The 14,709-nt window shown below is 37.8% G+C and overlaps 1 protein-coding gene across 1 annotated transcript; it reads right to left on the bottom strand.

Moving 5' to 3' along the window:
- Positions 1-2,602: 2,602 nt before the first annotated feature.
- On the bottom strand, positions 2,603-7,376 carry LOC118803445. The gene is made up of 5 exons (XM_036563928.1): positions 7,326-7,376; positions 6,689-6,806; positions 4,365-4,664; positions 3,972-4,262; positions 2,603-2,784 (listed from the first exon to the last, which is right to left on the bottom strand). Exons 1-5 carry the CDS (start codon positions 7,374-7,376, stop codon positions 2,603-2,605), a joined length of 942 nt encoding a protein of 313 aa, XP_036419821.1.
- Between the last annotated feature and the right edge of the window lie 7,333 nt (positions 7,377-14,709).

Genomic DNA, 14,709 nt, shown 5'->3' with positions numbered 1-14,709 from the left:
GGTGTAGTGGTTTACACTCTACCACAGACGTTCTCCACCTTTTCTAACTCGCGGCTTACACACCTGACCACATAAGCTTCCACAGACCACAAAATTATACCGACTAGATCATTTAAAGTGCAGAAAGAAAATACAATAATGAATGTAGCCTGTCAATTTGGTCTGATTTTATAATATAGCACAACACATTAAACACTAACAAACAACCAAACATTTCTAAACGTCTAAACATTTCTAAACGTTCATTTGCTTTCTGCTTTCTCACAGATGTTGATAGCATCTGTAAAACCAGCATAAACTGAGTTACAGACCGAGCCGTATCCAAAAGCTTTCATAAAGCTTCAGCTCCTGAATGAGGGGCTGAAACTCTCCGTGCTCCTTTCACTTTTTTGAATGGAAAGTAGCCCACTCAGTATCCATACAAACAGGAAGAGAAACATTTGACTTTTACATTGATCTGAAAATAAAAAATATCTAGCATTTGGCAGACAAAAAAGAAATGTTCTATTTTTGCAAATAATCACCCATATTTAAAATAATATTGAAGTTAAACAAAAGAGAAAGAAACAGCCACGGCCCCTTAGCAGCACCACCATGGCCTACGTGCTCAAACCACTCTAACAAATGTAACTGTTAATATATATTTCTAAAGGTGAAAAACTATGGGAAAACTGTAATATAGTGTACATTTTTGAAAAATAGACTGTGGTATCTTTGGTGAAGTGGAAAGATCAAGGAGTAAAATAGGACATGTAATGAAGTCATCTGGTTAATCTCAGCCCACAGCAGGAATGCTACAACACAGTAAAACCACTTTATTTTCTTTCTACATATATTTCTATAGCAGTATATTTTTCTATTGAATGTCTATATGTTTTTACTTTTTCCAACAACGTGGATTCTTTATATTTTTTGTTGTTGTTTCTTTAATTTTACAATTTCTTCGCTTACATGCATATTTATATTCTTTTCTTCTTTATTGAATTCATTAGCATCTTTGATAACTGTTTTCTATTGATCACACTAGCATTCAGTTGATAATCAGCCGTGTTTATGGATTTGATTTGTTTGTCTTTGTGTCCATTCAGAGCAAAGTTAACATGCTTTTGGACGTGGCTTTGCCACTACAGCAGCTACAGTTCAGAGAAAAAAGGCATCTGTAAGAGAGCAGCACGAAATATACTGCTGATCTGTAAACGTGTGCAAAAAGCATCAACTCCAAATCTCACCCTACTACATAATGAAAAGTCAATGTAAACAAGTAAAACAGGCAAATAAACCCCTGAACAATTTGAAATAGGTAGCTTGTAAAATTTTGCAGCATCAATTTGTCCAACACTTTAACAAATGTGACAAATACTGAAAAACATATTACAATTTACATCCATAATTCCAGTGAAATTAAATCTAAAGCCATTCTGTGGCTTATTTTTACTGATAGTTGTGCATAGGCATTGTAATTGATCTATTTAAATAAATAAGAATTGTTTGGTATGTTTTTGTACCATTTCATGTATGTCTGGCAATTCAAAATTCCTGATGTCAGAAATTCAATATGAACAAGAGAAAATGTTAATAATATCAGAAAACAACTTTGACATGTGAACGTCAAGTTCAAACATGTAAAATTTAATTTTTAGATGAAGGAATTCTGGGTGGCACAGTGGGTAGCGCTGTCGCCTCACAGCAAGAATGGCCTGGGTTCAATTCCCGGCCGGGCGACCAGGGTCATTTCTGTGTGGAGTTTGCCTGTTCTCCCCGTGTCTGCGTGGGTTTCCTCCGGGTACTCCGGTTTCCTCCCACAGTCCAAAAACATGCAGTCAGGCTGATTGGACACACTAAATTGCCCCTAGGTGTGAATGTGTATGTCTGTCTGCCCTGCGATAGACTGGCGACCTGTCCAGGGTGTATCCTGCCTTCCGCCCAATGATAGCTGGGATAGGCTCCAGCACCCCACCGCAACCCAGAAGGATAAGCGGTTTACAGGATGGATGGATGGATGGATGAAGGAATTCTTTTTAGCATGCAAAATGTTAATGTCCTTTACAAATACTTAATTCATTTTAATATGTGGAGCATGCAATGTATGTACTTAAATTCAGATGTCAGATTCTGAAAATTCAAATGTTTTTGAAAAAAAAGTTTTTTCTGTTTTAAGTTAGATTAACATTTTCACATAAAATTGAATTTCTGGTATCAAAAATTAAAGGTTAAAATGGCTTTGCACAATTATGAACATCATGCCACTAGAGTAGCATACACTGCATGTACTCTAGCAGTTTCTCATTCACCTCTTTTCTGCTGTTGGTGAAAAGTTGTGATATTTAAAGCTAAACGTGTGTAGAGAAATGAAATGTGGAATCAGTAATGCATAGTATTTTAGATTTAGTTGGTTAAAACCACTCTCTCCTGATTCTTACAAATAATCACAGAATAATACTAAACACATTATATATTGATTTGTTCATCTAGTTACACAGAAAAAAATCCACCAATGTTTTAGTGGACTTTAAAAACTGTTGTTTGATGTGGTTTAGGAGTTACTAAGTCTGTTGTGGGACAAATCAGACACAATATCTGTAGATGAGCATCACATCAAGCTTTAAGTTTTTTTTTCCAGAAGGAAAAAGAAGAAAAAGCGGTTTAGTCTTCGGAGCTCTGACTGGGGAGCTCTGACTGGGGAGCTCTGGCTGGGGAGCTCTGGCCAGGGAAACACCACTTTCCCCTTCTTCAGCTTATAACCCACCTGCGGGATCTTCTCTTCTGCCTCAGAGTTCTTCTCTTCTGAATGTCGGGACACATCTGTCTATTAGAGGACGCACTCGTGGCCCAGCAAGCATTCCCAGGATTACACCAAGAGCCAGTGCTACAATCCCAAAAACCCCTGCTCCAATTCCCAATCCGTTATGATATCCATCTTCGTTTCCCTTCCGATATCCGTCCTTCCATATCCTGGTCTGCTGAACATCTAAATATAACAAATAAAACAGAAGAGTTTAATGTGATTGATGCTCTTTAGGAAAGTCTTCAGGTCTTAATGAAAAGTCAGACTAATAGAACTAATAATAAAATTGATTCCTGTATTAAAAATTACATGTCAAATTTCTGTTCCCCATTTTATGAAGAAATAAACACATTCCACCCATTTACACTTTTCCAGATGTTGGGACACAGCTGATCCTTCAAGTTAGCCAGTTAACTTTAGTTAGCCAGAACTGAACGTGTTCTGTGGTGAGCAGACCTGTGATCATGATAGGCTAGTCTATGCTAATGCTAACCAGCTTTTCAAATAAATGTTGAACAGTTAGCAGCACTATTTAACATTTATCACCTCATTTGTTCTGAGTCCTCCCCCTGACTGTGATTGGTCCTAATTACCACCTTGACTGTTCTGCGACCTCCCCCTGACTGTGATTGGTCCTAATTCAAGAGTCTTGATGTCAGAAATTCAATATGAACAAGAGAAAATATTAATATTAGGAAAAAACTTTGACACATGAACATCAAATTCTAACATAAATCCTAACAAAAATCTACCATTATTTTTTTTAAAAAGAAATTATTTTTAGCATGTAAATTTTAAATTTCCTTCACAACTTCTCAATTAATTTAAGTATGTGGAGCATGTAATATAAGAAATTAAATTCAGAAAAGTCAAATTCTGAAAATTCAAAGGCTTTTCTGTTTTGTGGTATTCATTTTTTCACAACAAAAGTGAATTTCTGATATCAAAAATTAAAGGTTAAAATGGCTTTGCATAATCATGAACATCATGCTACTAGTAGCAGGCAGTGCCTGTACTCCAGCAGTTTCTTATTTGCCTCCTCTTCTGAGACCTCCCCATGACTGCGATCAGTTCTAATCATCATCCCATTAATTTAATTCAGTTTAGTTCACAATTACCAATACATCAGTTAGGAAACAGTGCTTGGTAAAACATGAAGTATGCTATTAAAACACTAAATGCGTACCTTGGACTGCCACTGTGTAGGTGTGAATGACCTCTTTATTCTTTTTGTCCACTATAATATAAACTCCACTATCAGATGGAGTCGCTCCTCTCAGCTCAACACCAGATGTAAGTGATGATCTCTGTTCATACTCAGGTTTACACTGGAGTGAGCGTCCATCCACTGTACAGATCTGACCACTGGATGGTCCAGGTGTGCCTGTGCTGTTATAAATCACCTCCACTGGATCTGATACATCCAGCCTTAGAATCAGAGATTCACCGGTCATTATGTCAATTGTAGTGTTCAAGGCTGAGAGAAAAACCATCAGAAAAATCCTTAACTCTATGCAGATCTGATCTGTAGTGTCAGTAATATAAATCTCTTCTGTCAGTGAATAAAATAAATACTTACGCTCAATCTGTAGATGAACATCACAGATGTCTTTATCATCACAGTCACACGTGTACCAGCCTCTCTTAGTGAAATCAGCATCAGTGATGATGAGAGAGTGATTCCCCTTCAGGTACTGATCATGGATCATCTGATATCCCTCCTTCACTGATCTACATGAAGTCTGATCACACTCAGCCAGGGTGTCACTGCGTTTAGTGAACACAGTCCATCTCGCTGAACCAGAGCATCTCTCAGAGCAGGGCAGAGTAGCAGAATCATGAAGCTTCACCTTCACTGAATAATCATTTGTTGCAGACCCTACAAAAGGAAAAAAGAAAGTCTATATGTTAAAAAAAAGCAAATGCCTAACTGACATCATTAAGTTAACAGAATTGCTGAACGTTAAAAAATTGCTGAATTGAATGTCTATAAATGCAACCAAATTAAGAATTGCTGGTTGAACATCACTGGTTGCTGTTAACAGGGGACCAGGGACTACCACTGAAAATGAGCAAAACGGGCTAAATTGGAACATTTACAAAAATGCTGATTATTGTGCGTTGACTGTGTAAATCTAAATCAAAAAACAAACAGCCTGTTTTTAACTGGTTTGCACTTTATATTCTCCAGAACTGGACTGTATTCTGCCCTCATCAGGCAAGTTCAGAGATGTGCATCTAACATTTGCACAGAAGCATTTAGAAAAATCAGGGACAATGTTTTGAAACGTCTAAAACGTTTTATGGTCAGAAGACACAAAAACAGAGCTCTTAGGGAATAATTCAGCTCGTAATGTTTGGATAAAAACGGGTTGAGATTCTGATCCCAAGAACATCCACAGTGAAGTATGAAGTTGGGAGCATCATGATATGGAGCTGCTTTCCTGTAAACAGTACTGAAGCAATAAATGCCATCGTAGGAAACATGAATGGACACAGGAGCGATGTAGTGGAAAATATTAAAGAAAAATTTAAGTATATCAAAGAATGAAAACAAAAGTATCTTAATACTTGATTCCCTTTATTGTATAACAGTGCTGGTTTGGCACTAAATTCAATAATAGCATTCTAGAAAATGTTACGAATTTATGCTTAACAGGTGTCTTTATTTCCAGATTAAAATCATATTTGTTTAGACTAGCTTCTGTCTAGAAATACTGTGTCTCATTTTCTCCTGTTTGCCACTCTGATTTTCATTTTGAACATAGTATGAACAAAGCAAAGCGCTTTAGATTTTCTGATTTAAATGAAAAGTGCTATATAACAAATTTATATGGTCCTAAATAAAAAAATTATATTGCATATTCATTAAGGAAATCATGCAAAACAGAAAGCATGTTATTTTGCTTACTTAAAAATTGCAGTCCTCCACAGGCCCTCCTCATGCCCTTTGTAGATTCTGTCAATAAATCAAACTGTTAGTAAATCAGGGCCTCAGAGTGCATCACTGGACAAAAAGGACCTGCATGCTCAATAAATCTGGTTCACAAAAATACAAGAGCCAAATCTTTAATAAACATCTTAAAGGAGTGATAGTGCAGTACTAACCTGTAGTAAATGTAGTGATCAGTAAGATCAGAACACAATGAGCAGAACTGCAGGACTGCATGACTGACCTACAAAGACACAAACCCACTATCAGTACCAGGTCCAGACCCCATTAGGAGGACCTGTAAATTTCCTGGATGGTCTGCTGCATCAGCCTGGTTTAACTAAACTACAAAGCAGCAACATCCATTCAAGTTTCCCCCATACTTCTATGCTCTACAGTATATCATGCAACTGGTCTAAAATAACTTTTTAAAGCATGAGAATAAAACATGAAGCTGGCCAGCTAGTTTTGTTAGTCAAACAGATTACAGACTTGAGTGGCTGGAGTGGTGTAAAGCATACCACTGCTGGACTCTGGAGCAATAGAATTGTTTTCTCGGGCATGATGAATCATGCTTTACTATCTTGCAGATGAATCAGAGTTTGGCAGATGCATAAGAACAGTACCTGGCCAAATGCAAAGTTTGGTGGAGGAGGTATAATGGTCTGGGCTTTTTTAGTTGGAAAATTGCCTCTCTAAAGACCCAATACAACCCAATACAACCCAGTGTTAAGTACAGTGGCCATTGTGATGGCTGCATTGAGGAAGCAGACAAGTTGCCTAGGAGCCTACAAGCACTGGCTAGAGTGCTAAATGAAATCCAAGCCTTGAATCTTCCTTACATAAATTGGCTCCAAACATGTGGAGAACGCAGGCATTTTGGACACATTGACCACAAGCAAAAAATGGGCAATTTTCTTCCCAGTGGGTTATCAAAAATCTTACTACATTCTACAGCAACAGGAGGTAACCCAGGAAATAGCCCGCTCCCAGAAAGATGTAGCAGCAGAAGATCTGGTCTTTCTCCAGAGTGCGGCGTGACCTACACCTAGGGTAGAAACATTTGCTATGGACCACCTTCTTCGCACCCTGCCAGGTGAGTTGAGAAGCTACGGGATTCCCCAATGGCACATTGTCAGTGGGGCGACAAGAGAGGAGATAGCAGTTTGGAACCATGGGTAACCGCAAACCCTCTCCCAGATTATGAGAGTCAGAGAAACAAAAACTGCTGTTCACAACAGAACAACGAGCCTTATCTGCCAGTCTGACACTATCAGCCAACGGGATGAGCCCAATCGAGCCAGATATGCCAGTCATATCAAATACAGTAAAGTGTTGACAAAAACCCACCACAACATTAAAAGCAAACAGGAAACAGATACCAGCATTCTTTAAATCAGGTAACACTACAAATCTCATTCATCCCTGACTTTTAACCCAACCTCCAGTGACGACAGGACAGCTGCCTATTTTGTGCATTCGTGGGGATCTTTAAATGGTTCCTGCCTTTGGAAAATGGCAAAAAGTCCATGTTACATGGAACCCCATTCAGTTTTCAAAACCTGATGGATGTCATGCTGAGACTGTCAGAAATATGCTGCCACTTACTTGGACAATGTCATCATTCACTCTGAAGGTTGAGCCGAGCACCTTCTCCATCTCTTCAGGGTTTTAGAGCCATTGAGGGAGAAGGACTTACTGCCAACACCTCCAAGAGTCATTCAGGCCTCTCTGAAGCACAGTTTCTTGGAAATTCCATAGAGAGGCAACTGTTAAATCCACAGAAAAAGGCAGTAGTGGTCATCCACAACTGCCCAAAGCCAGTCAATGAAACACAGGTATGTGCTTTCTTGGGGTTGGCGGGTTCTTATAGGTATCTTGTCCATAACTTTTCTTCAGTACCCTTCCCCTTTCAGATCTTCTGTCTGACCACCTCCACTGAATAGGCCTTCAAACAACTAAAAGCCACCCTCATATCACCACCCACAAAAGGGCTTCTCCAGCCCTAATTGGAGTGAAGACTCTGGCAGAGCACCACTTTAATCTCTCTACTCTGTTCTCTCTATCCCACAGTACGCCCCTCGATAGACACCAAGCCTGACCTAGACCTAGGGAACTTCAGGTAACCTTGTTAATGGACCTATATTCTACTTTATTCTCGTATATTTATTTTTTATCCCTCAGGTCCACTTATGACATTAAATTATTTATACATAACATAGTCATAGTTCATTTAAAGTCTTTAAGCCCGATATACATTTACCAAACACTTTATCAGGATCACTATACTAATACTGGTTAGGGTCAGTAATGGGTCAGCTTCCTATTTTGGAGCATAACCATAGTTTTGTGTTCTTGGAGCAGATTGTGTGTCTCTGAAAGTGTCACGCATCCCTCTGGCCCTGACACCTCCATTGACTCCATCTCTCAGAATCCTCTGGGAGATGATGTGACTCCTGACCTTCCACCCTGCTCCAATCACTGTTCAGCCTCTCCAGTTCAAATGTATGTTGAGTCCCATTTTTTTCCACTCCCTGATTAACATTAGAGGTACATTGTAGCAACTAAAGTTAGTTTTATGCACAGTAAGCTTTCCATACTCATACTGTGGACAAAAATTAAGGGAATTGGTCTGGACTCTCTTAGCCTTTGATTTCTTTTAAATAAGAATAATTGTGGTTTTGTTTCCAACAGAGGGACAAACTTATGTTATCTAACATCGAATATATGGTTTATGTGGATAGATCATAGTGGCTAAACTTAAATACATCACAGATTCTAATAAACATGGAAGGCACTTTGTAAAAGCAGGGATGTTAATTAGATAAATAGCATAGCGTTACAGCCAACATGAGCACTTTAAAGTCCCCATGTACCATCAGCTTGATGAACCAAACAGCCTGGTAGCTCATGAGGAAAACCATAGCAGATAGGGCTTGTGGCTAGGATTCCTTAGCACCGGTGTTCTCACAGCAAAGTATGTATGACTTCTTCCACAGGCACATTAATGATGTAGATGCATCCTTATGGTTGACTTTAACCAAATCAGTTACTTCAGATAGTTAAGTCATCAACCAGCCTGGTGGGGTCTGGACACTGCAGGGCACTTATTTCTACAACATCTTTGCCAGCTTCACATTGGGCCTCATTTACCAACCATTTGTAAGAACAAAAATTCTTCTTAAAACCCACTTAGGCAGTTTTCATGAAGCTTCCGACATTCACCAATGTTCTCTTATTTGGGATTTGTTCTTAGGTAAGAACAGAATCTACACACACTCAATATCACAAAGGTGCGAACAGTTCTGCGCTTTAAGAACGTGTCATGAATCTGACGTAGCCTTTGTCTTAGAACGTTTCTCAACAAAAACATAAAACTGATTATAATTATTAAATTCCATAAATAAATTCTAATTTCTATTAAGAATGTCTCAGACAGATCAAATCAACTTTTAGGTTCATCACTTTTTTCACCACATCAGTTCTAGAATATAGCCTGTTAGTTTGTAATTTCTGCCTATGTTTAGAATGTACATGCTTTTATGGCCCACTCAGCCCAGAGATGAACGAGCTCTGGATATAAAAGCATGAAGTACATTTCCATAACACAGGGGGCCTAAATCAGATTACTGCTTCTTGGCAAGTTAACATATTGTTGAAGGTTTATGAGCAGATATGACATTGATTTATTAAATTCCATCATCAGGACCTGATTTAACATAATGAAGTATTGATTAAATAAACCATGTATTATACTACAAATAATACTTGAGGAGAACCACAGAAATGGTTAAAAACACATTAACATACATAGACTCACTACTTATTGCATTAATATTACTTACATTTATTCTAATAGTCTTCTTTTACTGAGTAAATAAACACTTAGTGCCCAGATAAATCTTAAAAAAAAATATATTTTTCTCTGGCATCTAAAACTCTAGCAGGGTAGAAATTTGACAAACTACGTCGGACTTGATGAAAAGGCATAGCCCTACTTAGACTGGATAAAATGCTCTTAGGGTTCTGGGGTAATTTCCTCTGTAACAGGTGCTGCTTGTGTTTTTATTTTAATCAAGATGGGCCACATCATTGTTTTTGACCTATTTTATCCCGTTCAGATGCACAGCTCAGTGTTTTTCCAGGAAGATGTCCCGTCTGCCACCTGGGAGAGCAATATCAGGAGGAAAAAGAAAATAAAATCAGTGAGAAAAACTCATTGAAGGGGCAATTATAACAGCAGGTATAAAGCATTACTGTTTGAAAGTTTCTGAACCCGTTACCATTTCATGAATTCCTATATAAATGTGACCTAAAATTTGATTTTTGTTTAATGCATAACAATAGATAGAGAACCCAATTAAACAACTAAAACAAACAATTATATATTTTTTCATCCATTTTTTTGAACAAAGTGATCCACCATTAAATATATTTGTTGTTAAAAGTATGGGAACCTCTACAATTACCAGTTTGGTACAGGTGATAATGAGGGTCAGGGGGTTAAATCAATCGGATGACAATCAGGTGTCAATGTGGCTGACCCTGTTTGTCACAATTTCCCCATTATTCCCCTATATAACATTAAATGGGTTCCTCTATTGTTATGATGTCAGGCTTGTTACAATAGAAGAACCCTTTTTGGTGCCATATAAAACATTTTTCAAAAAGGTTCTATATAAAACCATCTACAGCACATTCTCCATCAATCTGAAGAATGCTTTCATCGTGCAAAAAACCCTTTGGAAAGTGTTCTATAAACGCTCATGGTTCTATTTAGAACCATCTTCTTTACTAAAGAACCCTTAAAGAAAACATAATTGAAAAAATGTTATGTTGTATTTTTAGGCTATGTTGTCCAAAATTTTAACAACTAATGTTTAACTCATCAACAAAATAAATCAATATATAATAATACAAAAATATATATGAACTGCAAAACAACTTCATGCTGTTGTTTGGTTCTTCAATGTGAAATGAAGTGTTTATTCTTCAACTTCAGGATGGACATTTTTGAAGTATATTTGCTTGTAGTTTGTTCTGTTCTTCTCAGGAGGGAAAAATGCAGGTTATATCATTTTTCTGCATTTATTTCATGAGAAATCCAGCAGAGAAATGTCTAAAATGTACAAAACCAACATTTCCATGCAGTAACACACCGGAGCTGTTCTGTTCTGCAGCGTGGCTCTTCTCCGTATTTAGTGCATGTTATTATACCCTTAGTGTTCTCTGTAGCTGTGGCTGAGATTTACTACCATTCTCATAAACTCCACATCACAAAGACAGATCAAGACACATGCTGTTGATTAACACCTAAACCTGGCTATGAACAACTGAGAGTCACAGCTCATTCCAGTAGTGTCCAACAGCAGAGCCGCAGCACCACAAATTTAGACCTCACACTTAAAGACTTAATATAGGTTCTAGATATCTACTACCTTGCAGATTTTTGGCTCCAGTCCTATTCTAACACACGTGATCCAGGTAATGAAGGGCTAAAGGAGCATCTGAAAATTAGAGCCAGGTGTGTTGGATCTGAACTCTCCAGGGTGGTAGACCTCCAGGACCAGGATTGGACAGCCCTGACTTAATACCCTGAAAAAGATTTATTTATTCATCTATTTTTTCCAGATTTTGCAACTTACATTTTTTGGAGTTTATCCTGTTTTTAATAGAGATTAACCTGTACAATGACACATAACAATGACCCAGAGCTCACCCTGCATTGTGACAGAAGGAATTTTTTATAAAATGTACTTTATGATTTTTTTATTGCTTGTTTTCTTATTTATTCTGAATGTTATTCTATTTTAATGTCCTCTAAAGCACTTTGACCTGCTCTCTTGTACGGAGGGTGCTCCATTAGCAAAGATTTTTGTTATACTACTACGATTCTTATAAGGGAAACGCGGGGAACAACCTAACAATTTAATGTATTGTTATAGAAGGTCAAGCAGCGGGCACTTCTGCCCACATTACCACATTTCCTAGCTGTGGTCTCCCACCAAAATTCATTGCAATTCGTCAGTGTTTCAAAGAGATCTGAGCCAAAGATTGTTTTCAAAGTCATTTTTTCCAGCAACTGAGCTGTTTGTGTAAATCACAAAATCCAGCCTTATATTACTGTAATCTCCATCTTGTTTCCTACAATGCAGCACCATTTAGAAGCAGCTGACAAGCTCACAGCAAGTGCAGCTGGGCTTCAGTCCAGCCTCCGCACTACGGGGTCAGTTCACACACAGCGTTACAGCTCAGACACCTTCAGTACACAAAGACTGATAAAGGACATTCAGTCTTTTTGTTCCAGTTTACACAGATTTTAAACTGAAAAAGAGAAACATTTGAAATCAGGCATTTTCTTCTGCTTTATTAGGATCTTTCAGATGTCAGTGTTCTGGTTTTAAATAAGTTTATTAATGAAATTGACATTATCAGTTGGTAAAGCTGCAGTCATTCAGAAACAATGTTCATATTTTACTGATATTTTTATTTGCTTAAAATAAATCTGTAACTGTTTGACACACAGACTGATGTTAGTGTTGACATAAGTTGATCTGTGTCTGATTTATAGATGATAATATTTAACGCAGTACGTTGGAAAATTGGTTTTTTGTGACATTGAATTATATTGAATTAACTCTGTTTGCACTGATTGATCAGACGTTTCTAGCAGGTGTTAAACTGACCCACTGTCTGTTACAGTGAACCCACCCATGGGCTAAACTGGAATACTGCACTCCCCTTATTTTGGGTGGAATTGTACTGAATAGTAGGAGCTAGAAACAAAATTCAAGTGTTCGTATGTGTTGCATGTATAGAAATCTGACTATTCCAAATGAAATATTTTGAATAATATTTTAAAAAACTAAAATGCGTTAATTGTTGGTTGTGCCCCGCTCTCCCCTACATCAGAGAATATTTTTAACAGATAATCTATTTGTATTTATGGCAACATTACAGTTTTAAATTATGTTTTTGGTCCTGCAGATCGTCTCAGGTGTAAATCACCACTGATCAGCCCGGAGCTGAGAGGGCGGTCCTGCGGCTCTGCGGTCAGACTCGAACCGCTCCCTCTGGGATCTAATCGTGTAGTCCAGTGTATACTCACTGTTCCTGAAGGCGGAAATGTCCATCGGAGCATCAAACACACAGGACGCCGAAAGGAGCCTCGTCATGGCCATGTGTTTTCGGTGTCGCGGTTACGTTTAGGTCACGTGACCGCGCGAGTCACATCCTCTCTTAATCCATCCCTTATTAAAAAGGCATGAACCATTAAGTGTTTCTATTGGTTTTGTATTGTGTTTTGATTTTTAATGGGTTGATATCACAGTGTAAAGGATCCTAATGGTTTAACAGGTGACCAATAGTTGATTCTAAACGCATTTGATGGTTTCCTTAGAAGTATGACCAATCCAAAAACTTTGATCCTTTGGCACAACTTGCCCCCAGACAGAAATCTGGATTGTTGAAGACTTTGGAGTTTAGCTTCATATAAAAACACTAGTCATTACCTTCTTTTTTGAAAATATTCACAAACATGTTTGTTTTGATCTACATGATTGCTTTATTCGGGTCTAGTTTCCGTGTGTAAAAGTGGGATTAGACAGCCAGGTATATGTGTGTGTGTGTGTGTGTGTGTATATATATATATATATATATATATATATAATATATATTCTATGCGCTGTTCTGAGTTTATGTGACATGTCGACGTTTCTGCGTTTCTCCATAGAACCCCAAATGTACTTAAGTATCGAAAGTACTAAAAGATTAATTATGACTTTAATGTCCTATTATCATTTTTACAACAAGACTCTGCTTCATTAACTCAATACTCCAGTGTCTCTCTTGGAAAACCAGTCTTTTAATAGAATGTTATTAATTAGTGACGCTGATGACTATTAAAATTTATCATAAGCAAAAAACACTGAAGGCGAACAGTTTCCATCAGGCAGAACTGAGTGGCTCTGAAATCACTTTTTACAAACAAGCAAAGTTTCAGTTTAAGATTTATTTGAACTTAGTTACAAGTTTAAGTTTAATAAAAACTGCTTTAAACTCAGATTCACAAATGAGTTTCCTTTACTAAACTGCATCTGTAGGTCTCTGTTCATAAACATAAACCAGCCAAAACTAATTTACTATAAAATGAAATAGTGTTTATATAAATTCAGAAAACAGACACGTCAGTCACAACTGCATATGTGTACATATTTCTATATTGTGGTCTGTTTACACAAAGTTAGGTTAGTCCATCATTTATGTTGAATAGACTCTCCCAAAATGTTACTCTGCTGCACTGATGTTGAACCGTGTGCTGCACTGGGTCGGTATGACCAACAGGGTCAAAACAAGCTCAAAACAAAGTGCCGCTGTCCCCTGATTGGTGTTCTTACTTTGCGCTTCTTTCGTTTTGACATGCTACGTTTTTATACACACATAAACCAAAAGGAAGGACAGATTTCTCATAATGTAGTGGAGTAAAAAGTGAGATATTTGACTTTGAAATGTAGTGGAGTGAAAGTAAAAAGTCGCCCAAAATGGAAAAACTTCAGTAAAGTACAGATACACAAAAACTACTTAAGTACAGTAACAAATTACATTTACTTAGTTACTGTCCACCACTGATAGAATGTAAACGTTTATAAGCATTGCTATAAGCTGTAGTGTTTTGGGTGAATGTTTCTGGGGTTTGTTAGGGGGAGGGACTCTTATTATAAAGAGCAGCAGTGGTAAACGCCATGTTTGCGGCTATTGTAAGTAGTTGAGCTCGCCTAAAACAAAAGGTTACTAAGAGTTTTAAAGAACCCAAACACAAACGGTGGTGAAGAGTCCTGGACCCGCCAGAGTTAAGCCTGCTTACATTTGTTTCAGACCCCAGAACGCAAATCCCCATCTGGACTCGGTCCAGCCTGCAGGAATACGTACTTGCGCTCGCGGTGTAACCAGCAGCGAGCTGATTGGCTATTTTTTACAGAAGGGCGGGACTTTC

Source organism: Colossoma macropomum, unplaced genomic scaffold (genome assembly GCF_904425465.1).
Source record: "Colossoma macropomum unplaced genomic scaffold, Colossoma_macropomum, whole genome shotgun sequence".
NCBI classification, from domain to species: Eukaryota; Metazoa; Chordata; class Actinopteri; order Characiformes; family Serrasalmidae; genus Colossoma; species Colossoma macropomum.
The sequence above is the reverse complement of the archived record's forward strand: the minus strand, read 5'-3'. Positions and strand labels throughout refer to the sequence as shown.